Genomic DNA, 25,900 nt, shown 5'->3' with positions numbered 1-25,900 from the left:
TACCATCATGCCCAAACTTGTACCATCATGCCCAAACTTGTACCATCATGCCCCAACTTGTACCATCGTGCCTCAAGTTGTACCATCATGCCCCAACTTGTACCATCATGCCCCAACTTGTACCATCGTGCCTCAAGTTGTACCATCGTGCCTCAAGTTGTACCATCATGCCCCAACTTGTACCATCATGCCCCAACTTGTACCATCGTGCCTCAGGTTGTACCATCATGCCCCAACTTGTACCATCATGCCCCAACTTGTACCATCATGCCCCAACTTGTACCATCATGCCCCAACTTGTACCATCATGCCCCAACTTGTACCATCATGCCCCAACTTGTACCATCATGCCTCAAGTTGTACCATCATGCCCCAACTTGTACCATCATGCCTCAAGTTGTACCATCATGCCCCAACTTGTACCATCATGCCTCAAGTTGTACCATCGTGCCTCAAGTTGTACCATCATGCCCCAACTTGTACCATCATGCCCCAACTTGTACCATCATGCCTCAAGTTGTACCATCATGCCCCAACTTGTACCATCATGCCCCAACTTGTACCATCGTGCCCCAAGTTGTACCATCATGCCCTAAGTTGTACCATCGTGCCCCAAGTTGTACCATCATGCCCTAACTTGTACCATCACTTGTCTGTTTGTACCATCGTGCCCCAACTTGTACCATCGTGCCCCAACTTGTACCATCGTGCCCCAACTTGTACCATCGTGCCCCAACTTGTACCATCATGCCCCAACTTGTACCATCGTGCCCCAACTTGTACCATCGTGCCCCAACTTGTACCATCGTGCCCCAACTTGTACCATCGTGCCCCAACTTGTACCATCGTGCCCCAACTTGTACCATCATGCCCCAGCTTGTACCATCGTGCCCCAACTTGTACCATCGTGCCCCAACTTGTACCATCATGCCCCAACTTGTAGCATCGTGCCCCAACTTGTACCATCGTGCCCCAACTTGTACCATCGTGCCCCAACTTGTACCATCATGCCCCAACTTGTACCATCATGCCCCAACTTGTAGCATCGTGCCCCAACTTGTACCATCATGCCCCAACTTGTACCATCATGCCCCAACTTGTACCATCACACTATGTGAGAGAATGGTAATTCCCGCCGGTTTAATGTTGAAACGTGAAGCAGTTGCATTTAGCAGCCAGTGTGGATTTTGTGAGAGTGCGCGCTGGACCGTGCACACTGGACTGTGCACACTGGACCGTGCACACTGGACTGTGCACACTGGACCGTGCACACTGGACTGTGCACACTGGACCGTGCACACTGGACTGTGCACACTGGACCGTGCACACTGGACTGTGCACACTGGACCGTGCACACTGGACTGTGCACACTGGACCGTGCACACTGGACTGTGCACACTGGACCGTGCACACTGGACTGTGCACACTGGACCGTGCACACTGGACTGTGCACACTGGACCGTGCACACTGGACTGTGCACACTGGACCGTGCACACTGGACTGTGCACACTTGACCGTCCACACTGGACCGTCCACACTGGACTGTGCACGCTAGACCGTCCACACTGGACTGTGCACACTAGACCGTCCACACTGGACCGTCCACACTGGACTGTGCACACTAGACCGTCCACACTGGACCGTCCACACTGGACTGTGCACACTAGACCGTGCACACTGGACCGTCCACACTGGACCGTCCACACTGGACCGTCCACACTGGACTGTGCACACTAGACCGTCCACACTAGACCGTCCACACTGGACCGTCCACACTGGACCGTCCACACTGGACCATGCACGGTCCTAACTCCTCTGTTTATATAATGTAATATGATGACCAGACCACACATCACAAGGTGGAGACACAACGAAGGTTCAGACTGGTCGTGGACCATTAATAAGTCGTGTGTCCACGACGGACCGAAACGTCGTCGTTTGTCTGTGACTGTTACTGTGACTGTTACTGTGACTGTTACCGTGACTGTTACTGTGACTGTTACCGTGACTGTTACTGTGACTGTTACTGTGACTGTTACTGTGACTGTTACCGTGACTGTTACTGTGACTGTTACCGTGACTGTTACTGTGACTGTTACTGTGACTGTTACTGTGACTGTTACCGTGACTGTTACTGTGACTGTTACCGTGACTGTTACTGTGACTGTTACTGTGACTGTTACCGTGACTGTTACTGTGACTGTTACCGTGACTGTTACTGTGACTGTTACCGTGACTCACGGTCTGCGGAGACTGTCACGTGAGATGTCCCGGGAGTGCTCAGGAGACGGGCCTCCTCCTCCTCCTCCGGCGGTACAATGGTCATTGTAACGTCACTGGGGAGAGTGGCACTGGGGAGAGTGGCACTGGGGAGAGTGGCACTGGGGAGAGTGGCACTGGGGGAGAGTGGCACTGGGGAGAGTGCCACCAGAGTACACACACACGCCAGTACACTGCTTAACGACCAGCTGGGCCACGGACGCCCAGCACGTACACTTTAGCGTCCTTGTTAAGCCTCTACTGCACGGACGTCTGCTTCAGCTGACTCCTGCAAGTTAAGCTACTGTGTATCCCCACCGACGTTTGAGATAATTCAATATATCCCAGAAGGATAGAGTAGATTAGGCTCTTTCTACCCTCATCTACTTCAAGTCATTCAAGCGGCTCATAATTCCATACAGTAGACAAATAATAATATACATTACAAATACATATGCCTTCATTAAATAGTACTTACGGAGTACATATTACAATATATATAACGAGAATCTTAGTATTACACTCTTGGGGCAAAGTGTGTGATCCTCCCAAGTATTCTCTCCACCACACAGTCATTATTCTCTCTGAGAATATGATGATAATGCACGATCGCCGCTCTATTTTTCAACACCTTAATGTTCCAGGCATTATCTTCGCTCCATATGTTTTCCATGAGGAGTTTTCCATGAGAAGTTTTCAAACTCCTAACTTTACCATTTTCTGCATTATTCTTAACTATTATCTCCTCCACTTCTATTTGACTAAATCTCTTTTTCTTATATTTCGTTACAACATATTCAAGCACAGAGTTGAGCTCTGGCATCACCAGAGGCGAGTACATGTTCCTGAGTCACTTCCACCTGTGATACTCATCCTCTTCCTTGCTTCCTTTCCCCTCCGCTTCCCTCCCCGCTTCCCTCCCCCCTCCCCGCTTCCCTCCCCCCCTCCCCGCTTCCCTCCCCGCTTCCCTCCGTCTACCTGCCATAGCTATCTTGTCCTAGTGCTCAACCCTCTTCGCTGCTCCGCTCCTCATCACCACGATGGTACCTGTTCCACCTTCCTCTCCTACTGCCACTAGACGAACCTTGATCGGCGTCGTCCCTTCCTCCCAGACGTTGGTCACAGCGGCTATGACTGTCCCTCCACTGTGTCTACTGAGGATCTATCGTCCTTCTCTTCGGTGTTTCATGTATCCTGGTTGTGGGAGGTGGCTTGTAATCTCTCAGACGGGGCTTCATGGGGGCATAGAGAGCAACCAGCATGGTGAGTGCCTCGACGATTGCAACACCCTCACAAGAACTTTTCTCCTTCTCCAATCTTGACTCTTCACACTGGCGAGTCATGCTTCTTAACGCAGTACCGACGTCTAGGGTCACACTGGCATCTCCAAGGCATATGTACCCATTGAGAACACTTCATGCATAATATAGGTCCCTCAATATATATTTAACGAACAAATCCACAAGGGTCGTGATGAGGGTTCGAACCTATGCACGGGATGTTCCCAGCTGGGCCTTAGTCAACTGTGCCACGATATGGTTAACTAAGTATGCAGATGAAAATCTGCAATAAGGATGCAAATAACTTAATTCACTAAGGCGCAGCTGTGAACATCCCGTGCGTAGGTTCGAACCCTCATCACGGCCCTTGTGGACTTGTTCATTTGATATATCACGCTATTGTGATGTCTGTGTGTATATATTTAGCCGCTTTCCTGTAGTCAAGTCCCTGGACAAAAAGTCTACCTGGAGCCTTACTTTTCAATAGGGCAATTACCTGGCCTTGTTTGTCACCAGGTTCAACATTCCTCCTCGTCCACACAACATTTTCATAACCTAAGTAAAGGTACTCCGCCTCCAGACATCTTGGATACTTAAACACCTTTGTTTGACTTGTTCCTATTTCAGGAGTAACCAACACAACATTCTTAAATCCAACAAATGTTTAGTGTTTTAACTACCTCGTGTGTTCCAACTGTTATGTAGGGCCGATGAACACCCTCCGTAAACAGTGGTTCGAATCCACCAAATTCCTTGGCCAATTGAACCGTCCACTCCAATTTCCGATGAAAGTTCGTATGACATATTAAAGGAAATAACAGCTGCTCTTGCTGTCAGTCTGTCAGTCTTGCTGTCAGTCTGTCAGTCTTGCTGTCAGTCTTGCTGTCAGTCTGTCAGTCTTGCTATCAGTCTGTCAGTCTTGCTGTCAATCTGTCAGCCTTTCTGTGCATGTTCCAACTGCGCTTGTAAGTTGAGGCATTTCTTTCGGCCAGAGCTCGTGCCACACTTGCCATACCCTAGATACACCACTGATGATGCCCAGGGTCCTTGCCATACCCTAGACACACCACTGATGATGCCCAGATTCCGTGCCACACTTGCCATACCCTAGACACACCACAGGTGATGCCCAGGGTCCGTGCCACACTTGCCATACCCTAGACACACCACAGGTGATGCCCAGGGCCTGTGCCACACTTGCCATACCCTAGACACACCACAGGTGATGCCCAGGGTCCGTGCCACACTTGCCATACCCTAGACACACCACTGGTGATGCCCAGGGCTCGTGCCACACTTGCCATACCCTAGACACACCACTGATGATGCCCAGGGTCCGTGCCACACTTGCCATACCCTAGACACACCACAGGTGATGCCAAGGGCACGTGCCACACTTGCGATACCCTAGACACACCACAGGTGATGCCCAGAGCCCGTGCCACACTTGCCATACCCTAGACACACCACTGATGATGCCCAGGGCTCGTGCCACACTTGCTATACCCTAGACACACCACTGATGATGCCCAGGGCCCGTGCCACACTTGCCATACCCTAGACCCACCACTGGTGATGCCCAGAGCCCGTGCCACACTTGCCATACCCTAGACCCACCACTGGTGATGCCCAGGGCTCGTGCCACACTTGCCATACCCTAGACACACCACTGATGATGCCCAGGGCTCGTGCCACACTTGCCATACCCTAGACACACCACAGGTGATGCCCAGAGCCCGTGCCACACTTGCCATACCCTAGACACACCACTGGTGATGCCCAGGGCTCGTGCCACACTTGCCATACCCTAGACACACCACTGATGATGCCCAGGGCTCGTGCCACACTTGCCATACCCTAGACACACCACTGATGATGCCCAGGGCCCGTGCCACACTTGCCATACCCTAGACACACCACTGGTGATGCCCAGGGCTCGTGCCACACTTGCCATACCCTAGACACACCACTGGTGATGCCCAGGGCTCGTCTACTTGTTCCACATTTGTAAATTCGTACGTGTTCCACACTTGTAAAGTCTTACTTGTTCCACATTTGTAAAGTCCTACTTGTTCCACACTTGTAAAGTCCTACTTGTTCCACACTTGTAAAGTCCTACTTGTTCCACATTTATAAAGTCTTACTTGTTCCACACTTGTAAAGTCTTACTTGTTCCACATTTGTAAAGTCCTACTTGCTCCACACTTGTAAAGTCCTACTTGTTCCACACTTGTAAAGTCCTACTTGTTCCACACTTGTAAAGTCTTACTTGTTCCACACTTCTAAAGTCTTACTAGTTCCACATTTGTAAAGTCCTACTTGTTCCACACTTACAAAGTACCACTTGTTCCACACTTGAATGAGCTTACAAATTACGTGGGCAAAGATTTTAAATGCTCAATATTTTGTGAAGGATTTACATTAGAGATGTTAGCACATTAGAGATGTTACCACATTAGAGATGTTAGCACATTAGTGATGTTACCACATTAGAGATGTCAGCACATTAGAGATGTCAACACATTAGAGATGTTAGCACATTAGAGATGTCAGCACATTAGTGATGTCAGCACATTAGTGATGTTAGCACATTAGTGATGTCAGCACATTAGTGATGTTACCACATTAGAGATGTCAGCACATTAGAGATGTCAGCACATTAGTGATGTCAGCACATTAGAGATGTCAGCACATTAGTGATGTCAGCACATTAGTGATGTCAGCACATTAGTGATATTTTGTTTTACGAATATTATCCCCAACATGCAGTGTTTTGTGTACAGAGTTGGTGTCATAGTTTGTCTGTCTAAAGAGACACAATATATACGTAGATATATGTTGACGGTGGTGCAGTCAGCTCGCTGCGTGCACCACACTACCCCTGGGAGTACGACCACGGGACACTACCCCTGGGAGTACGACCACGGGACACTACCCCTGGGAGTACGACCACGGGACACTACCCCTGGGAGTACGACCACGTGACACTACCCCTGGGAGTACGACCATGGGACACTACCCCTGGGAGTACGACCATGGGACACTACCCCTGGGAGTACGACCACGTAACACCACCCCTGGGAGTACGACCACGTAACACCACCCCTGGGAGTACGACCACGTAACACCACCCCTAGGAGTACGACCACGTAACACCACCCCTGGGAGTACGACCACGTAACACCACCCCTGGGAGTACGACCATGGGACACTACCCCTGGGAGTACGACCACGTAACACCACCCCTGGGAGTACGACCACGTAACACCACCCCTGGGAGTACGACCACGTAACACCACCCCTGGGATTACGACCACGTAACACCACCCCTGGGAGTACGACGACGTAACACCACCCCTGGGAGTACGACCACGGGACACTACCCCTGGGAGTACGACCACGTGACACTGCCCCTGGGAGTACGACCACGGGACACTGCCCCTGGGAGTACGACCACGGGACACTGCCCCTGGGAGTACGACCACGGGACACTGCCCCTGGGAGTACGACCACGGGACACTGCCCCTGGGAGTACGACCACGTAACACCACCCCTGGGAGTACGACCACGGGACACTACCCCTGGGAGTACGACCACGGGACACTGCCCCTGGGAGTACGACCACGGGACACTGCCCCTGAGACGAAGCCTAGGTTCAAGGACCAAAAACAACAGGAGCCCGTGACAGCACATGAGATGTTATTAACACACCAGCAGAGAGTGATCGTGGGAGGCCATTAACACTAGGTTGTGATGACAGGTGCTGGTGCAGGCGGCCCGCTGGGAGCACCTGAGGGCTAAGGGCAGCCAACTCCTTCAGCACCTGCGTCAGGTCACCACCTTCAGCGTCGCTATGCCACACAGCACCGCGCTCAAGATCAGGGTCAGTACTTCCTCAGCCACTAATCTCAAAGGTCATCACTTGTTATCGACCTGGAGAGAGACTCCAGGCTTCTCCCGTTCATTCCTTTGGCAAGGGAACTATTCCCTCGTTATCACGCACTGCTTAACTATTTAAAGATAACAATAACAACCTTAATAACATTAACAATAACAATAGTTTCCTTTAATCGTCAACACAATCTTTTAGGGATTAACATTTTTAAACCGAATTATAATTATTTGCTCTATAAATCTGTTTATTAACATTCATTTTATTTGTGTATAGCCATCGTGAATATCAGATGTCATCCATCACTCATGTCATCCATCACTCATGTCATCCATCACTCATGTCATCCATCACTCATGTCATCCATCACTCATGTCATCCATCATTCATGTCATCCATCACTCATGTCATCCATCACTCATGTCATCCATCACTCATGTCAGCCATCACTCATGTCATCCATCACTAATGTCATCCACCACTAATGTCATCCACCACTAATGTCATCCACCACTAATGTCATCCACCACTAATGTCATCCACCACTATTGTCATCCACCACTAATGTCATCCATCACTAATGTCATCCACCACTAATGTCATCCACCATTAATGTCATCCATCACTAATGTCATCCACCACTAATGTCATCCACCACTAATGTCATCCATGATGACGTGTACCGGGTGACAGGTGGCGACGCCCCGACGCCTGAGGGGGGACCTGGCGTCAGTGTGGCGCTGGGTGCGGGAGGGAGCGGGCCCCCGGCTCCTCTCTCAGGCCGAGCTGTGGCTGGCGTCGTGGTGGGCCCGTGTACGGTACCTGGCCTCCTGGCACGTCTACGGTAAGCTCTCTCTCTCTTCCTACCACAACCTGTGTTATCCCCACCACACCGGGTGTCAGGGTACTCCTGCCACTGGGGTAGACCACAACACCGGGTGTCAGGGTACTCCTGCCACTGGGGTAGACCACAACACCGGGTGTCAGGGTACTCCTGCCACTGGGGTAGACCACAACACCGGGTGTCAGGGTACTCCTGCCACTGGGGTAAACCACCACACCGGGTGTCAGGGTACTCCTGCCACTGGGGTAGACCACAACACCGGGTGTCAGGGTACTCCTGCCACTGGGGTAGACCACAACACCGGGTGTCAGGGTACTCCTGCCACTGGGGTAGACCACAACACCAGGTGTCAGGGTAGTGGTGACTACGCTGCTTGTTCCAAGCTTGGGTTACTAGTGGCAGGGAAGCGCGCCGTCTCTCCAACGCGTCCTCCTAATAGAACGTCGCATTTTGACATAATCTTACCGAAGGCCAAAAATTGTCCAACAAGAAAATGGTAACGAATCGGGAAATTGACAAACTGTTCCGTTTTCTGTTCGTCTGGCCCCTGGTAGGTTAGAATAGGCTACTTAAGTAAAACAGTTTCTTGACGTCATATCACTTTCTTCGTCAGTTACGTCAGAGTGACGCTAATAATTGTTGTATTTAATTTAATATGTGAATTTGAAGCTGTTACAGGTGTTGTTAAATATTATATCTGTCCAACATTGTTGGAAATATTGCACCTGTGGCTGAGATGTTTACTACTGGCGCGCGGTGTGATGGGTCGGATGTGTGTGTGTGTTGCAGGAGAGGCCGTGGTGTTCGGGTGGGACCAAGCCATCACCTGGGACGGCCGCCAGGTCACTCCTCTCCTCACCGACTCCTGCCATCACATGCTGGTGTTGCTGACGCACGCCCACACGCCCACGGCCCTCACCATCCACCTGGAGGACCTCAGCACCAGCCCTCGCCAGGTTCTCACCCTCTTCAGCGGCTCCGACGTCGTCACCCTCGACTCTGATCTCAAGGTTTGGAAGTTCTGCTCTTGTCTTCCTCATCCCACCGCTGCTGCATATTAATCATATCAGCTCACACACAATGTTTCCCAACCACTTGGGCTGGACGGTAGAGCAACGGTCCGCTTCATGCAGGTCGGCGTTCAATCCCCGACCGTCCAAGTGGTTTGGCCTCATTCCATCCCCCTCCCCCTCGCCCCATCCCAAATCCTTATCCTGACCCATTCCAAGTGCTATATAGTCATAATGGCTTGGCGCTTTCTCCTGATTTCTCCCCTTTCCTTCCCACATAATGTTATCTTCAACGCAATATTCAGAACTCAATGACCCAACCAGGACTCGAACCAGCAGAGCCAGAGCTCACCCCCCCCACTGCGTACACTGTACTGTAACCACTTCAGCAGCGATCGCCTATAAGGATTTGTCAGTCGTGGAGCTCATGTGCTGTAGGAGCACAGCGAGAGTCGTCGGGGAGCTGTCAGTCGTGGAGCTCATGTGCTGTAGGAGCACAGCGAGAGTCGTCGGGGAGCTGTCAGTCGTGGAGCTCATGTGCTGTAGGAGCACAGCGACAGTCGTCGGGGAGCTGTCAGTCGTGGAGCTCATGTGCTGTAGGAGCACAGCGAGAGTCGTCGGGGAGCTGTCAGTCGTGGAGCTCATGTGCTGTAGGAGCACAGCGAGAGTCGTCGGGGAGCTGTCAGTCGTGGAGCTCATGTGCTGTAGGAGCACAGCGAGAGTCGTCGGGGAGCTGTCAGTCGTGGAGCTCATGTGCTGTAGGAGCACAGCGAGAGTCGTCGGGGAGCTGTCAGTCGTGGAGCTCATGTGCTGTAGGAGCACAGCGAGAGTCGTCGGGGAGCTGTCAGTCGTGGAGATTATTGCATGACCACCACGACTGACACACCCTGATGGGTGATGGTTCTTAGGGATTTATAGCTTGGGAATCATGCAAGCTCATATATATATATATATATATATATATATATATATATATATATATATATATATATATATATATATATATATATATATATATATATGTCGTACCTAGTAGCCAGAACTCACTTTTTGGCCTACTATTCAAGGCCCGATTTGCCTAATAAGCCAAGTTTTCCTGAATTAATATATTTTTTCTAATTTTTTTCTTATGAAATGATAAAGCTACCCATTTCATTATGTATGAGGTCATTTTTTTTTATTGGAGTTAAAATTAACGTAGATATATGACCGAACCTAACCAACCCTACCTAACCTAACCTAACCTATCTTTATAGGTTAGGTTTGGTTAGGTAGCCGAAAAAGTTAGGTTAGGTTAGGTTAGGTAGGTTAGGTAGTCGAAAAACAATTAATTCATGAAAACTTGGCTTATTAGGCAAATCGGGCCTTGCATAGTAGGCTGAGAAGTGCGTTCTGGCTATTAGGTACGACATATATATATATATATATATATATATATATATATATATATATATATATATATATATATATATATATATATATATATATATATATATATATATACACACACACACAACTGTTAGCTAGATGTAGTGCACTGGTACCAGTGAGGAGCAGAGGTGCCATGGGCACAATCAGAGAACACTGTATGAACATCAGAGGTTCACAGTTGTTGAACGTCCTCCTAGCGAGCATCAGAAATATTGCCGGAACAACCGTGGACATATTCAAGAGGAAAAAAGATTGTTTCCTCCAAGGAGTGCCGGACCAACCGGGCTGTGGTGGGTATGTGGGCCTGCGGGCCGCTCCAAGCAACAGCCTGGTGGACCAAACTCTCACAAGTCAAGCCTGGCCTCGGGCCGGGCTTGGGGAGTAGAACAACTCCCAGAACCCCATCAACCAGGTATCAAGCAGATGTAGTGCACTGGTAGCTAGTTATAGTGCACTGGTAGCTAGTTGTAGTGCACTGGTAGCTAGTTGTAGTGCACTGGTAGCTAGATGTAGTGCACTGGTAGCTAGTTGTAGTGCACTGGTAGCTAGTTGTAGTGCACTGGTAGCTAGTTGTAGTGCACTGGTAGCTAGATGTAGTGCACTGGTAGCTAGACGTAGTGCACTGGTAGCTAGTTGTAGTGCACTGGTAGCTAGACGTAGTGCACTGGTAGCTAGTTGTAGTGCACTGGTAGCTAGATGTAGTGCACTGGTAGCTAGACGTAGTGCACTGGTAGCTAGTTGTAGTGCACTGGTAGCTAGATGTAGTGCACTGGTAGCTAGACGTAGTGCACTGGTAGCTAGTTGTAGTGCACTGGTAGCTAGATGTAGTGCACTGGTAGCTAGTTATAGTGCACTGGTAGCTAGATGTAGTGCACTGGTAGCTAGTTATAGTGCACTGGTAGCTAGATGTAGTGCACTGGTAGCTAGTTGTAGTGCACTGGTAGCTAGATGTAGTGCACTGGTAGCTAGTTGTAGTGCACTGGTAGCTAGTTGTAGTGCACTGGTAGCTAGATGTAGTGCACTGGTAGCTAGACGTAGTGCACTGGTAGCTAGTTGTAGTGCACTGGTAGCTAGACGTAGTGCACTGGTAGCTAGTTGTAGTGCACTGGTAGCTAGATGTAGTGCACTGGTAGCTAGACGTAGTGCACTGGTAGCTAGTTGTAGTGCACTGGTAGCTAGATGTAGTGCACTGGTAGCTAGACGTAGTGCACTGGTAGCTAGTTGTAGTGCACTGGTAGCTAGATGTAGTGCACTGGTAGCTAGTTATAGTGCACTGGTAGCTAGTTATAGTGCACTGGTAGCTAGTTGTAGTGCACTGGTAGCTAGTTATAGTGCACTGGTAGCTAGTTGTAGTGCACTGGTAGCTAGATGTAGTGCACTGGTAGCTAGTTATAGTGCACTGGTAGCTAGTTGTAGTGCACTGGTAGCTAGTTGTAGTGCACTGGTAGCTAGACGTAGTGCACTGGTAGCTAGTTATAGTGCACTGGTAGCTAGATGTAGTGCACTGGTAGCTAGTTATAGTGCACTGGTAGCTAGTTGTAGTGCACTGGTAGCTAGTTGTAGTGCACTGGTAGCTAGTTGTAGTGCACTGGTAGCTAGTTATAGTGCACTGGTAGCTAGATGTAGTGCACTGGTAGCTAGTTATAGTGCACTGGTAGCTAGACGTAGTGCACTGGTAGCTAGTTATAGTGCACTGGTAGCTAGATGTAGTGCACTGGTAGCTAGATGTAGTGCACTGGTAGCTAGATGTAGTGCACTGGTAGCTAGATGTAGTGCACTGGTAGCTAGATGTAGTGCACTGGTAGCTAGTTGTAGTGCACTGGTAGCTAGTTGTAGTGCACTGGTAGCTAGATGTAGTGCACTGGTAGCTAGATGTAGTGCACTGGTAGCTAGATGTAGTGCACTAGTAGCTAGATGTAGTGCACTAGTAGCTAGATGTAGTGCACTGGTAGCTAGATGTAGTGCACTGGTAGCTAGATGTAGTGCACTGGTAGCTAGATGTAGTGCACTGGTAGCTAGATGTAGTGCACTGGTAGCCAGATGTATTGCACTGGTAGCCAGATGTAGTGCACTGGTAGCCAGATGTAGTGCACTGGTAGCCAGATGTAGTGCACTGGTAGCCAGATGTAGTGCACTGGTAGCTAGATGTAGTGCACTGGTAGCTAGTTGTAGTGCACTGGTAGCTAGTTGTAGTGCACTGGTAGCTAGATGTAGTGCACTGGTAGCTAGTTGTAGTGCACTGGTAGCTAGTTGTAGTGCACTGGTAGCTAGATGTAGTGCACTAGTAGCTATATGTAGTGCACTGGTAGCTAGATGTAGTGCACTGGTAGCTAGTTGTAGTGCACTGGTAGCTAGTTGTAGTGCACTGGTAGCCAGATGTAGTGCACTAGTAGCTATATGTAGTGCACTGGTAGCTAGTTGTAGTGCACTGGTAGCTAGATGTAGTGCACTAGTAGCTATATGTAGTGCACTGGTAGCTAGTTGTAGTGCACTAGTAGCTAGATGTAGTGCACTGGTAGCCAGATGTAGTGCACTGGTAGCCAGATGTAGTGCACTGGTAGCCAGATGTAGTGCACTGGTAGCCAGATGTAGTGCACTGGTAGCCAGATGTAGTGCACTGGTAGCTATATGTAGTGCACTGGTAGCTAGATGTAGTGCACTGGTAGCTAGTTGTAGTGCACTGGTAGCTAGATGTAGTGCACTGGTAGCTAGATGTAGTGCACTGGTAGCTAGTTGTAGTGCACTGGTAGCTAGATGTAGTGCACTGGTAGCTAGATGTAGTGCACTGGTAGCTAGATGTAGTGCACTGGTAGCTAGATGTAGTGCACTAGTAGCTATATGTAGTGCACTGGTAGCTAGTTGTAGTGCACTAGTAGCTAGATGTAGTGCACTGGTAGCCAGATGTAGTGCACTGGTAGCCAGATGTAGTGCACTGGTAGCCAGATGTATTGCACTGGTAGCCAGATGTAGTGCACTGGTAGCCAGATGTAGTGCACTGGTAGCCAGATGTAGTGCACTGGTAGCCAGATGTAGTGCACTGGTAGCCAGATGTAGTGCACTGGTAGCCAGATGTAGTGCACTGGTAGCTAGATGTAGTGCACTGGTAGCCAGATGTAGTGCACTGGTAGCCAGATGTAGTGCACTGGTAGCTAGATGTAGTGCTCTGGTAGCTAGTAAATCAAAACTAACTCGAAGCTTAGGCAACTATTAATTGTATGAAAACCTTTTAGTTTAACTTAAATCTCATTCTCAGTGGACTTCTTCCAGAGACTAGGCTGGTGCTTTGTTAATTTAATTTCTCAAAACTTATTCCCATAAATCGTAGCCCCGACACAGAAATATCGTAACCCTGAAAATCACCTTAAAATGCTACTTGAGGCACATATATGGACATAAGTAGAACAAATTCCCACCTGTTCCTATAACAACCTGTTACAAGGGAAGGGGGAGGAGGGAAGGGGAACAACCTGGTTTTACAACTGGAGATCCGTGTCCGTAGCTCGCTTCCTTCACAACTATCCAGCGTTGACTACTCCGTCGTGTGCACGCTTCTCTCTAGATGTTCCTCCGTTGCTGGTGTCTTGCAAGGAATTGTTTTAGCTTGGCCCCTCGCACTCTGGTCCGCACGCTGCTGCTACTGGCCACACAGTAATTGAGGGAACAAACTGTACACAGTTCCGGCTCTCCTTACCAATAAGGGTAAAGGCGAATTGTTTCTTACACTGAAAGCTTCAGTGAAATTGCTACAAGTGGGACGGGGGACAATTGTGGCCTCTTACACCCCTTAATATTTATTCAGGGTATTGCCCCTAACACTGGGGTATTAATACCCCTTACACAGGGTAATATTCAGCCACTGCCCCTTACACTGCGAACGAATTACTGGACATTCACGGCTTGCAACGTCCCCCATATGAGCCCACTTGGCTTCTCACTATCACGCTGCACTGTCACTAGTTGGTTACCTGCCACACCTTAAGGCTTGTCACTGCCTCACTGTCACTCATTCTATCTACATAGTAGGCATACAATGCACTATACACCCTAGTTATCGTCACAGAATCACCACAAGGCAGCAGGATGGTGACTTGTAATTCACTGTTCATCTTGTCACTCGCAGATCTTCACTGATCAGGACTGGTTAGGGAACACCGTATGGTTACTGGAGTTTCAAGCTGCGAAGAGGCCACTCACTCTCACCTTCCTGCACAGATGTGTCCTGACCCACATGGTCTCGTCACTTCCACTCCAACTTGCAAAAGTAATTAATTATCAGAGAAGGCACCAAGCCGGGAAGACTATGTAGCACCAACTTGCAAGAGCAAGGAACTGCTTATTAATCTTCTCCGTGAAGACGTACGGAGCCGCTCCATGTATGCACCGCCGTTTTGCTCTTGTCAGTCACGGCGCACACCCGAATTTCGTCAAATTCTCGGAACCTCCTCCCATGACGTCAGAGACTGCACTGCCTTCACGCTTGCCTGGCAAACACCACTCAGGGGCCCTCCCATCACGTGACCTCAGGTCACTAGTCCATTGGCTGATCTCCTTTTTAAGCAACCAGTCATCATCTTCACATCCAGGGAATCCACTGTAGTCACTTCTCCCAACTTTTTTTTTTTTTAGTTAATTTTTCTTGGGAATGGGTATTGTGCGTCTGTGTCCAGCAGTCTGGCCTTAAGCCTTGAGCAAATTAGCATTATGTTTATTAACAGACATAGATATAGTAAATCAACATTTATGCATCTACCCTAGACTATATAATGAGTTATATAGTTCGTGTCAAGCTATGAGACACTAAACCAAAAATAAATCCCCATCTCGCAGGATGGTTAGTCATACAGAAACATGCATGTGATCAGTAGCCTACACTGGGGAACTTTTGATGCATTATGAGAATATCCTCATGAACATGAGAGGGAACAAAGTATTTTTCAAAGCTCCAGGAACCTTGTACCGGCAGGTCTGAAGGGTCGACTCTAATGACTGGATATTCATTAATGTAGTGTGAGGTCATCACCCAGTTTTTGCTCACAGAGTTTGCACCTGGAATGCTCAGGATTGGGAAATCCGTCACCTGTAGCCACCTGCCACAGGTAACTGTAACCCAACCTGATCCTGGCAACCACTGCGTCTGACAGTCTGGTGGACGTTTTGTGCTGCCCATAAATATAGGTATCAGATCTGAAGAAATATTTTTTTTATAAGAGCTTTCCTATCTTTGCCACTATCTAATTTCACTCGTAACATACCAGAATGTGTGTCCACAGATGACCTACAACTCTAAGCACATCCGACGGCCGCTTCTGGAGGCAGGAGAGCTGAGGATGAGATGGAACGGGAAGTGGGCGAGCGTGGTGACCACCGCCGGCCTGGGCCTCGAGTGTGAGAGAGAGCAGGACCTGTGTCGCCTCACTGTCACCGGCGAGCACTTCGCTGCCACTGCCGGCCTCCTCGGCGTCTTCGACTTCGACAACAACACCGACTTCATGACTAGTGGCTGGGAGATGGTCAGTAGATCATATTTACAATACACACACAACTCACACTAACCTGATACACATCAGTGGTTACAGTCACCTAAGAACCCCACTGGATTTTCTCAGCAATATTTAGAAAAAACATCAATATTACCATTATCACAGTACACTGTACATGTACCGTATACATATTACCTGACAGTCTTTGATACTAGTAGTACTGGGATACTGATGACACAACTGATTGTCTACTGCTCTTACAAGTTACAAGTAAGAAGTTATACATCTCTAACACTCGCTTTCCAGTGACTGGCATGATGCGTCTGTTAAACTTGGTGATTGTTTTATCATATGACGATTGTTTCATTGATTGTTTCATTACATGCCGTTTGAGTCTTTAGTTTAATATAATTTATGTTCATCACTCAAGTATGTTTAATATACTGAGATTTTTGGGTCTAACAGTCCCCAAATGGGCATGTGAAGGCGTAGACGACGTTGGTCTGTCTTCAGGCGTTCTGGTTGGTGTCTGGAGTGTTCTTTATAAGGAGATTAGCGGTCTTAACGCATCCCTAGGCGTCAGACCAAAATAAAAAGTGTGAAAATTAATTTTGGAGAGTTAATTTTTCAACTTCCATCGACAGTGAAGAAACACATGAGAAATATTTAGGAGATTCGTATTAGAATCATTGATCTTACCCTTTCGGTCATATTCAACAACATATGTTTACAAGAAAAATTGCTTCCAAAATATGCTAATATATATGTAATATATATATATATATATATATATATATATATATATATATATATATATATATATATATATATATATATATATATATAATATATATGTAATATATATATATATATATATATATAATATATATATATAATATATATATATATATATAATATATATATATATATATAATATATATATATAATATATATATATATATATATAATATATATATATATATATATATATATATATATATATATATATATATATATATATATATATATATATATAATATATATATATATATGTATATATATATACTTGGTACCCCAGACACCAAGTATCTCTGAGGCAATGGGGACAAAATTGTAGTGGTGCTCAAGGTCTCTGTATTTACGTGACTTGGCTGCTTCCCGGTGATTGGCATAACTCCTGCTTATGTAGCACTGAAGTCAACATAAGTATTGGCTAAAGTTGAAACGCAAGTGTAGCCCCACACCAACTGTGTACCATTCTTCCAGGGGTTCACCGTGATTCCGTCTGGGCGACCGACAGGCTCATCAGAGTTGCGGGACATTAGGTAACGGGGCTCTCTCTCTGCTGGACAACCGGCTGTGGTAAGGCTTCTCTTAATAATGTCGTTAACCTCGCCGTGTCTTGCATGCCATCCTCCTGTCCTTTGGCAGAGAAGGCCATGCCGTCCATTCCTGTCGGCCACTGCCTCGCTGCAAATACACCTGTATTCGGTGTGGAATAGGGCAGCGAGGCGGAGAGCCACGGCAATTCGGAGGGCCTGCGGTGTGAAACGGGTGCCGGTTGCTGATATTGGGGTTGCTAATAGGAAGTCCCCTGCATGGGGAGCTGCTACAGCTATAAGTCGGGCAGTGTCAAGTGGTGTTGTCGCACCTTCTAGCAAAGTCGCAGCTTCTTGGTCCGCAATGGGGCGTTCCCAGCTGGATTGCTTACAGGCTTCAGAAGGCTTTGGTTGGGGTGCTGGTCCTGCAAGAGAGACCCATTTGGTGGTGCAGTCTGTGAAGCTGGGATCATGTACCGCTGCCTGTTGAACTAGGTGCTCAGGTAGGATTTCCTTCACCAAGTTCTCAGACGCCACTGAAGAGGACAGGAACGCTGGTACAGCAATTTGTGTTGCTGTGAGTCACTTCTGGGGTGTGAGTTTTCAGTTACATATATGCCTGGAGATCGTTCAGGCTTGTTCGCATTTGTGTTCCTCACGTGTGTCCCAAAGAATGAGGTGATTTGATAAAATACCATGCCCAAGATTACCATCAGAGTGCCGGCGGGAGGATGGGGAATTAGCCTCGGCTACCATCCTCTTGTCCGGTCGTGATGGTCGAGTGGTTAATTGATCCTGTACATCAGTTGTAGAGTGCTTTTGGCAGTATGGGTTCGAGTCACTTCTGGGGTGTGAGTTTTCAGTTGCATATATACCTGGAGATCGTTCAGGCTTGTTCGCATATATATATATATATATATATATATATATATATATATATATATATATATATATATATATATATATATATATATATATATGCAGAATAACCACATATGAAAAATAGAAAATGCTTAACGCGTTTTCGGCTAATTCGCCTTCATCAGAGCAAAGTAGAATGAAGATAAGTTTGCTGATCAGACCTTTATATCCGCCTGGGCAGATCACCTGACCACCAAAAATAAGTGGAGGAAAGGAATTATAAGAAAGAAGGTAACTGCAGAAGGCCTATTGGCCCATACAAGGCAGCTCCATTTAATATCTCCAAGTGCCATACGTGTTTAAATGATTGCTATATTGTTTTGACGTGCTATATTGAGGCTTAAATAGGGATCCAACTTGTACATACCGGGGCTCACATTAAGGCTGTTGTTACAATGTTTGATCAGAGCAGACTCGATCACGTTTCGTTCAACAAAATCCTTACTTTTAACAATACATTTTGCCCCTGTGAAGTCGATAGAATGATTACATAAACTGGAATGTAAATGCAATGCACTGGATTGCTGGGCTGTACGAATAGCATATGAATGCTGTTTTAAACGCGAGGAAAGAGATTTACCAGTCTGGCCGATGTAAACACATGCAACCTCATTACAAGGGATGGAATACACACAACCTGCTACAGACGAGGGCGAGTTCTTAATTAACATGGACTTAACTGTATTATCATTTTTGAACACTAGATTAATATTAAGGTTCTTCAGGGCTGGGGCAAGATTTACTAGACCCTCAGAATATGGTAATACCAACGAATTTTTCAGTTCTGGTTTCGACTTAGTAGTCTGTTTGTAGAAAGTCCTTTTTGCTTGACCAAACGCAAGATCCAAGATCGATTTTGGGTATTTTAACTTCTTCCCAATTTCAAATATATTTGCTATTTCTTCATCGAAAAATTCCGGACTACAAACTCTCAGTGCTCTGAGAAACATACCAGAAAAAACTGCCCGCTTGACCTGAACATGATGATTTGAATAGAAATGTACATACGAGCACACATTGGTAGGTTTCCTATACACATTGAATTTGAAACTTCTACCAATTCTATGAATCATGATGTCTAAAAAAGGCAGAACACCATTCACTTCGTTCTCAATTGTGAATTTAATTGACGGAACCAGCGAATTGATTTGATTGAGAAAATCAGTTTCGTCACGATTAACCAGCCACAGGCACAAAATATCGTCAACATACCTGTACCAAAGCAAATTTGAGGGTAAAATCCTGGGAAGGATATTTATTTCGAAACATTCCATGTACAGATTGCTCAAAACAGGGGAGAGGGGATTACCCATCGCCATGCCAAATGTTTGTTTATAAAATGAATCATTAAAGCTGAAATAATTATCTTTAATGCACAATTTTATAAGTTCAATAATGGTGTTAGTAGGCAAAGTTAAATTATACCTTGGGAGTAGATCCCGTAAGAATGACAACAGATCATCAACAGGAACCCTAGTGAACAGAGCCGTCACATCAAAACTCACAAGTTTAAAATCATAATTTAATTTCAAACTAGACAACTTGTTAACCAAGTCCAAGTTGTTAACCAAGAATTTTCTATTTTTCATATGTGGTTATTCTGCATACTTGGATCAGTGTTTTTGTGATCATTGTTGCATATATATATATATATATATATATATATATATATATATATATATATATATATATATATATATATATATATATATATATATATATATATATATATATATATTGTACCTAGTAGCCAGAACGCTGTACTTGGCCTACTATGCAAGGCGCGATTTGCCAAATAAGCCAAGTTTTCCTCAATTTATATATTTTTTCAATTTTTTTCTTATGAAATTATAAAGCTAATTATTTTATTATGTGTGAGTAAATTGTTCTTTATTTGAGTTAAAACTAACGTAGATATATGACCGAACCTAACCAACCCTACCTAACCTAACCTAACCTATCTTAACCTGACCTAAACTAACATAACTGTCAGTAATTTATGTTCCTAATATAATATAATATTAATGATTCAAATACACTAATTGGAAACAATTTATTGAAAATATAGAAAATCAATCGGCCTATTAGGCAAGTCGGGCCATGCATACTAGGCCGATAAGTGCATTCTGGCTACTAGGTACGACAAATATATATATATATATATATATACAGTATATATATATATGTCGTACCTAGTAGCCAGAACGCACTTCTCAGCCTACTATGCAAGGCCCAATTTGCCTAATAAGCCGAGTTTTCATGAATTAATAGTTTTTCGACTACCTAACCTACCTAACCTAACCTAACCTAACTTTTTTGGCTACCTAACCTAACCTAACCTATAAAGATAGGTTAGGTTAGGTAAGGTAGGGTTGGTTAGGTTCGGCCATATATCTAAGTTAATTTTGACTCCAATAAAAAAAAATTGACCTCATACATAATGAAATGGGTAGTTTTATCATTTCATAAGAAAAAAAATAGAGAAAATATATTAATTCAGGAAAACTTGGCTTATTAGGCAAATCGGGTCTTTCATAGTAGGCCGAGAAGTGCGTTCTGGCTACTAGGTACGACATATATATATATATATATATATATATATATATATATATATATATATATATATATATATATATGTATATATATATATATATGTCGTACCTAGTAGCCAGAACGCACTTCTCAGCCTACTATGCAAGGCCCGATTTGCCTAATAAGCCAAGTTTTCCTGAATTAATATATTTTCTCTAATTTTTTTCTTATGAAATGATAAAGCTACCCATTTCATTATGTATGAGGTCAATTTTTTTTTATTGGAGTTAAAATTAACGTAGATATATGACCGAACCTAACCAACCCTACCTAACCTAACCTAACCTATCTCTATAGGTTAGGTTAGGTTAGGTAGCCGAAAACGTTAGGTTAGGTAGGTTAGGTTGTCGAAAAAACATTAATTCATGAAAACTAGGCTTATTAGGCAAATCAGGCCTTGCATAGTAGGCTGAGAAGTGAGTTCTGGCTACTAGGTGCGACATATATATATATATATATATATATATATATATATATATATATATATATATATATATATATATATATATATATATATATATATATATATATTTTATTAAATATGACCGAAAAAGTAAGATTAATAATTCTAACACGAATTTTCTCAATCTTTCGTACATTATGCTTCACTGTTGGAGGTAAATCAAAAATCACTTCTCCAAAATTCATTTTTATTTCTAGTCTGACGCGACACGGGCGCGTTTCGTAAAACTTATTACATTTTCAAAGACTTCACAAATACACAACTGATTAGAACTTGCGTTTCCCTGATTTTATATCTGTGTAGATATAAAATCAGGGAAACGCAAGTTCTAATCAGTTGTGTATTTGTGAAGTCTTTGAAAATGTAATAAGTTTTACGAAACGCGCCCGTGTCGCGTCAGACTAGAAATAAAAATGAATTTTGGAGAAGTGATTTTTGATTTACCTCCAACAGTGAAGCATAATGTACGAAAGATTGAGAAAATTCGTGTTAGAATTATTAATCTTACTTTTTCGGTCATATTTAATAAAATATGTCTACAGGAAAGACTGCTACCAAAATATACTAATATATATATATATATATATATATATATATATATATATATATATATATATATATATAAACGAAGACACTCACTCCGTAAGTTAACAACCCTAAATAGTGGACAGTTAAAGATCCCTCGTCCTAAAGATGGCTACATTAACCTGGCTTCTTATGATCTTACCCAGGACCAACGAGATCTCTTTAATCTTGGTCTAAATTGTCAATTCATATCTAAACTAAAGATGCATCTAAAACGCCTGGAAATCGAAATGCTTCTGGACGACATCCATAAGCTAGAAGACAACAAAAAAGTCATCACCACTGACACACTTCAGGCTGAACTACTAACAGAAGCAGGGAAAAAACGAGGAACATATTCATCTACAATCTTAACCCCACGACTCAAAGAAGCAGCAAACCACTAAAAAAGCTGGAAGATGAACAATAAGAAAAGTCGACAAGACAGTAGGATATGTATTGATTCCTACCCAAGAATACATGAATAAAATTTGCCACATTCTTAATGATGACACTAAATTTCAACGAATCACGAGGAATCCTGTGGGAGACCTAAAACGCAAAGTGAACAAAACTATTACTGCAAACTATTACTATTACTGCAAAGAAAGGTAGTGTTCATTTTACTAAACTACAGGGCGACTATGGCTTAGGGTATGCTTATGGCAATGTTAAGACACACAAACCAGGTAACCCACTACGTAAAATAATCAGCCAAATACCAACTCCAACTTATCCCCTGGCAAAAAGACTTAATGAACTCCTAACTCCATACACTCCAAGCAACTATAGTCTACAATCATCAGCAGATTTCCTAGAATTAATGAAACTACACAGCCCGATGGAATCATTGCTTCCCTGGACGTCGAATCCCTATTTACCAACGTCCCAGTAGACACCATCATAAAAATGATACTTTGACAGAGTATACAGAGGCAAGAACACACCCAAATTAGACATACCCGAGCCACATTTGAAGAGCCTTCTCAAGGCATGTTCAAAGGTAGTTCCTTTCATCAGCCCGCACAGGGACATGTATCTACAAATAGACGGAGTAGCAATGGGCTGCCCCTTAGGACTGTTGTTCGCTAATTTTTATATGGGAACCATCGAAGATAGAGTCTTCAGTAGTAGACAAAAACCAACTGTATACTGCCGTTATGTAGATGACATATTCGTCATAGTAAAAGATTCAGATAACCTAATTGATCTAAAACGCCATCTAGACAGAGTCAGTACTCCGATTTACACATAAAAATAGTGAAAATAACAGTATGCCATTCTTTGATATACTAATAACAAAAACAGGAACCTCTTTAAGCACCAGCGTATATACAAAACCTACCAACATTGGGTTATGCCTGAACGGTAAGAGTGAGTGCCCCCAAAGATACAAAACCAGTGTTCTCAATGCTTATATTCGTCGAGCGCTTACACACTGCTCCGAATGGAGCAATGCGAGTAAGAATTTGAAAGAATAACTCAGGAATTGGTGAACAACGGATATAGCAACACGGAAATAAACACCGCTATAAGAAGACACCTGGACCGATGGTACAATCCTGAACCTAGAAACCACAACACCTCCAATAAAATTATATTACAAATCAACTATGCACAGTGAACACAAAAAGGAAGAAAGAAAAATGCATGAAATAATTCGTAAAGGAGTAAAAAGCAATACTCCTAACAAAAACATAGACCTGATCATATTTTATAAAACAAAGAAGACTACCGACCTCCTTATTAAAAACAGCCCGAAGCCGACGGAGAACCCTCTACAGCAGTCAAGCGTTGTATACATGTGCACTTGCCCCCACGAAGGATGTAACCTTCAATCTAAGTACATAGGTATGACGTCGACCAAGCTGACGAGGCGTTTGACATGCCATCTTCAATCCGGTGCCCCTAGGAATCACATGAGACAAGCCCATGACATCACCCTAACAAGAGAAATGCTTAATAAAAACAAATGTATAATAGACAAAACCCAAGATGCAAGAAGATTAGAAATGCTTGAAGCAATTCACATAAGAATAGAACAACCTACCATGAATACCCAAATCACGGAACTATTTACTCTACCCACCATGAGAGTAAGGACAAGACCGGAACATAATGATGCCAACACAGAAGACATTGCTCAACATAATAATAGGCCTATTACACCCGATTAATATTTGTATGGGCTTCGTCCCCTATTATTCCCTATTTTTCCTCTATCCCCTTGGCTTTTCCATTATTCTACTTGTTTTCTCACCTGACTCCGTACTGGTATAACTCTAACGAGATCTGTAATTTCTTATCACTTGAGAATGAACCATGTAGGTTCGAAACGTTGTGCAATTCTATAATAAGTGTAATACATTTTATAGTAATTCACTTTTTTTTTCTTCACCTTGAAAAACGAACATGAGTTTTGGAGAACTCCTTTTTCAACTTAACCCTGATGCAAGAATAATAGTTAGAGGGATAGAAGCCCTAAACCAGAAGATAGTAAATACAGAATATGCGGTCATATTCGGTGAGACATTTTTCAAGAAAACCTGCTGCCAGTATACACCAATATATATATAATATAATATAAAAATTTCCTCTTTATTTATTTCGAAAGAGGATTACATGCAATTAAAATACAACGACAATAGAAAGAAAAATTATAATGACTACATAACAATGTTAGAGAGGAGAGCGTTACATGTTGGTGAATACCTTGTTGTGTTGCAGGCGGCGACGGAGGAGGAGTGGGCGCAGAGCTGGCGGGTGTCGACCTCCGAGCAGTGCTCCTCCCAGCTGCCCGACGCCCACATCCCGCCCTCCCACGGCAACCCCTGTACCCGCCTCTTCCACCACCCAGCCTCACCCTTCAGGTACAGTTATCCTTCCTCTCCCTGAGTGTTCAGGTACAGTCATCCTTCCTTTCCCTCAGTGTTCAGGTACAGTCATCCTTCCTTTCCCTCAGTGTTCAGGCACAGTCATCCTTCCTCCCCCTCAGTGTTCAGGTACAGTTATCCTTCCTCTCCCTCAGTGTTCAGGCACAGTCATCCTTCCTCCCCCTCAGTGTTCAGGTACAGTCATCCTTCCTCTCCCTCAGTGTTCAGGTACAGTCATCCTTCCTCTCCCTCAGTGTTCAGGTACAGTCATCCTTTCTCTCCCTCAGTGTTCAGGTACAGTCATCCTTCCTCTCCCTCAGTGTTCAGGTACAGTCATCCTTCCTCTCCCTCAGTGTTCAGGTACAGTCATCCTTCCTCTCCCTCAGTGTTCAGGTACAGTCATCCTTCCTCTCCCTCAGTGTTCAGGTACAGTCATCCTTCCTCTCCCTCAGTGTTCAGGTACAGTCATCCTTCCTCCCCCTCAGTGTTCAGGTACAGTCATCCTTCCTCTCCCTCAGTGTTCAGGTACAGTCATCCTTCCTCCCCCTCAGTGTTCAGGTACAGTCATCTTTCCTCCCCCTAAATGTTCAGGTACAGTCATCCTTCCTCTCCCTCAGTGTTCAGGGACAGTCACCTTCCTCTCCCTCAGTGTTCAGGTATAGTCATCCTTCCTCTCCCTCAGTGTTCAGGTACAGTCATCTTTCCTCCCCCTAAATGTTCAGGTACAGTCATCCTTCCTCTCCCTCAGTGTTCAGGGACAGTCACCTTCCTCTCCCTCAGTGTTCAGGTATAGTCATCCTTCCTCTCCCTCAGTGTTCAGGTACAGTCATCCTTCCTCTCCCTCAGTGTTCAGGTACAGTCATCCTTCCTCTCCCTCAGTGTTCAGGTACAGTCATCCTTCCTCTCCCTCAGTGTTCAGGTACAGTCATCCTTCCTCTCCCTCAGTGTTCAGGTACAGTCATCCTTCCTCT

The 25,900-nt window shown here is 44.9% G+C and overlaps 1 protein-coding gene across 2 annotated transcripts in view; it reads left to right on the top strand.

Moving 5' to 3' along the window:
- The window catches only part of LOC123753944 (uncharacterized), a 260,619-nt gene that overhangs the window by 207,270 nt on the left and 27,449 nt on the right, over positions 1-25,900 (top strand). For both annotated transcript variants that reach the window (XM_069308142.1, XM_069308152.1), the window contains 5 exons: positions 7,301-7,423; positions 8,126-8,276; positions 9,066-9,286; positions 15,988-16,227; positions 24,784-24,926. In XM_069308142.1, the coding sequence (XP_069164243.1) occupies positions 7,301-7,423; positions 8,126-8,276; positions 9,066-9,286; positions 15,988-16,227; positions 24,784-24,926 (878 nt within the window). The remainder of the gene's footprint in view (positions 1-7,300; positions 7,424-8,125; positions 8,277-9,065; positions 9,287-15,987; positions 16,228-24,783; positions 24,927-25,900) is intronic.

This window comes from Procambarus clarkii, chromosome 6 (assembly GCF_040958095.1).
Source record: "Procambarus clarkii isolate CNS0578487 chromosome 6, FALCON_Pclarkii_2.0, whole genome shotgun sequence".
Classification (NCBI taxonomy): domain Eukaryota; kingdom Metazoa; phylum Arthropoda; class Malacostraca; order Decapoda; family Cambaridae; genus Procambarus; species Procambarus clarkii.
The sequence above is the reverse complement of the archived record's forward strand: the minus strand, read 5'-3'. Positions and strand labels throughout refer to the sequence as shown.